Source organism: Vigna umbellata, chromosome 10, assembly GCF_029865625.1.
Source record: "Vigna umbellata cultivar VRB3 chromosome 10, Vumbellata_1.0, whole genome shotgun sequence".
Classification (NCBI taxonomy): Eukaryota; Viridiplantae; Streptophyta; class Magnoliopsida; order Fabales; family Fabaceae; genus Vigna; species Vigna umbellata.
The window spans coordinates 14,407,567-14,410,185 of NC_142174.1; the positions used below are offsets into that span (position 1 = coordinate 14,407,567).

At 38.1% G+C, this 2,619-nt stretch overlaps 1 protein-coding gene across 1 annotated transcript; it reads right to left on the reverse strand.

Moving 5' to 3' along the window:
* Positions 1–1,129: 1,129 nt before the first annotated feature.
* LOC124831041 (mitogen-activated protein kinase kinase kinase 20) lies at positions 1,130–2,383 on the reverse strand. The gene has a single exon (XM_047304930.2). It carries the CDS (start codon positions 2,285–2,287, stop codon positions 1,265–1,267), a length of 1,023 nt encoding a protein of 340 aa, XP_047160886.2. The 5' UTR covers positions 2,288–2,383; the 3' UTR covers positions 1,130–1,264.
* Positions 2,384–2,619: the final 236 nt, after the last annotated feature.

Genomic DNA, 2,619 nt, shown 5'->3' on the forward strand with positions numbered 1-2,619 from the left:
AAAAAAAATACATAAAATATAAAATCACTCTCATTTTTTGGACATTCACAATAATAACTAAACAATCATACAATAATTTTCAAAGAATAAAAATTTCAGCTTGTATCATGATATCTAATCCAAACAAATTTCTCCAATCCACATAAAGTTTTTAACATTTTTGTAAGAAAAACACGTTAGTATCATATAAAATTCAACTAAACACATCATCATCCACGTTAATTATAAAAGAAAAAAAATCACGTAAATATGTAACAAAAGAAAAAAAAAATATCATATAACCTGTCTAAGTCAAATTAACGACAAAATATAATCTAGAGTTCAAAACGTATTTTAAAAAATATCATATAATTCTTACTATCATTAAAAAAAGTAACATCATTCACTTTAACATGGAAAAATCAATTTCTTCCTAAATTGTTGTACCCAGATACCGATGTAAAATTTAGTTTCTTACATATATCCTACTGTCTTCACTAATTTGATCTTCATATTATTTAAAAAATTGAAAAAATTATATGTTTTTATTAACCGATACAGTGGTTGTTGATGTCGTGACCGCAAACTAGATGACAACCATTAACAAACCAATCAAGACTTTGTTATATATGTAATTGAAATATAGACTATACATTATATGATAATGTAAAATTTGTATTGCAGTGAGAGTCCAGGAGTTAAAAAGAATTAATCTTGGTTTTGCAACATTACATCTAACATATGTTGTCATTTGATAGAACCAAATATATATGGTTTTCACAAAAATATCTGTGGGAGATGTTGGAAATGGTAGGTTTCTCCTTGGAAGTCAATCTCTCAATATGAACGGTTTTTAAACCCTTTTCCATGCTGGTGCAGTGCTCCTAGTTGGTTTATATTGGTATACTTTATAATTGTTGAAGTTAAAGAATTAAATGTACATGAATAAAAATTCATGAATCTACAATTATGAAATGAATGTTTTCTGTTTAAATAATTTTGCGACGTTCAATTGATTTTTATTTTTAGTGTTCAATATTTTAGTGTAAATGTTTATTTATTTATATATTTACACTTTTAATCATCATAAAAAGAATATTATTCACAATGATCCAAAATCGACTTGATATTCCGAACAAAATATATTTACACTTTGTCAAAGGTGGCGGAAGTAATCGTATCATGTGTCTGCTTAATTCACAAACTAATTAAATGAATTAAAAAGAATGAACGAATGTGATGGATTTTGTTTGTAATCACAGAACCAGCAACACTTCCAAGAACTTCACCTAACGCTGATCCAGCCATCCGATTCTGACCAATTCTCCGATGTCTTGTCGGTGACAAGCTGCCGGAGACGACTCTCCGGAGAATTCGACCACCCAGAGTGCTCATCGAAATCCAGGGACGACGGGAGCGAAGCCATTACGGTGGAAGCCCAGTCAGGAAAATCGAAGTGGGTCCTCGGCGACGGCGACGGTAACGGTTGATGAACTTTCTCGTACGAAAGTGAGTCAACTTTGATGAAAGGGTGCTTCAGAAGCATCTCAGCGCTCCACCTGTTCTTGGAATCCTTAACAAAGCATTTCTCCAAAAAGTCCTTCCCCTCTTCCGACAATTCTTCTGGAATCTTTGGCAATTCTTCTCCGACTCCAATCCGAATCATCAATGACCAAATACTGGAACCGTTGCTAACATCCCACGCGGGTTTTCCGGTCACCATCTCCACGACGGCGCATCCCAGGGCCCAAATATCCGCCGGCGGCTCATATTCATTGTCGTTCACCGATTCCGGCGACATAAACAACGGCGTTCCCCTGAACTCGCACTTCCCTTGTTTCTCCCCCTTCTCCTTGGCGAGCCCGAAGTCCGCGATTTTCACCTCGCCGTCGAAAACGAGAACGTTCTGAAGCTTCACGTCGCAGTGAACGAAACCTTGCTCGTGAATATGTTTGAGCCCTTCCACGATAGACCTCGTGCATCGCCGGACGAAAGGCTCCGGGAGGCTTCCACCGTGTTTCTTGACCTGGTCGGCGAGGGACCCTTCGGTGGCGCGTTCGAGGAATACGTTGTAGAACTCCTCGCCGTTCTCGACGGTGTGATCGTGGCCGAAACACTTGATGATGTAAGGGGAAGAGCCAAGGCGATCGAATATCTCCTTTTCGTGTTGGAGCGAACCCGCGTTGTCGGAATCAGAGGATTTGACGGCGACGGGAGAAGGGAACCGAGTGGAGCCGTTTGCAGGGACGACGATGTTGACGGTGGCGAAGGTTCCACTGCCGAGTGATTCTCCGCGAACCCAGTTCATGTTGGTAGAACAGTGTACGATGAATTGAGTTTTGAAGCACGAAGACAACAAATGACTTGCGTTCCCTTATAAAGAACGAGAACTCGTCGTTGAAGATTCAAGACTCAAAGCATGGGAGGGAGTGAGATTGGCGGCATCAAAACATTTGAAACACGTGATAATTGAGGATATTTTCTGAGCGTTTTCCTAATTTTACCGCTTCAGCCTTCACCTGCTTTCTTTTTATAAGCCAAAATTTAGATATTGATTATCATTATCATATCTATTATAAATTATAATATATCACAATAGATTATAGATTATCATTTGACTGCACTTTGAAAGTCAAAATA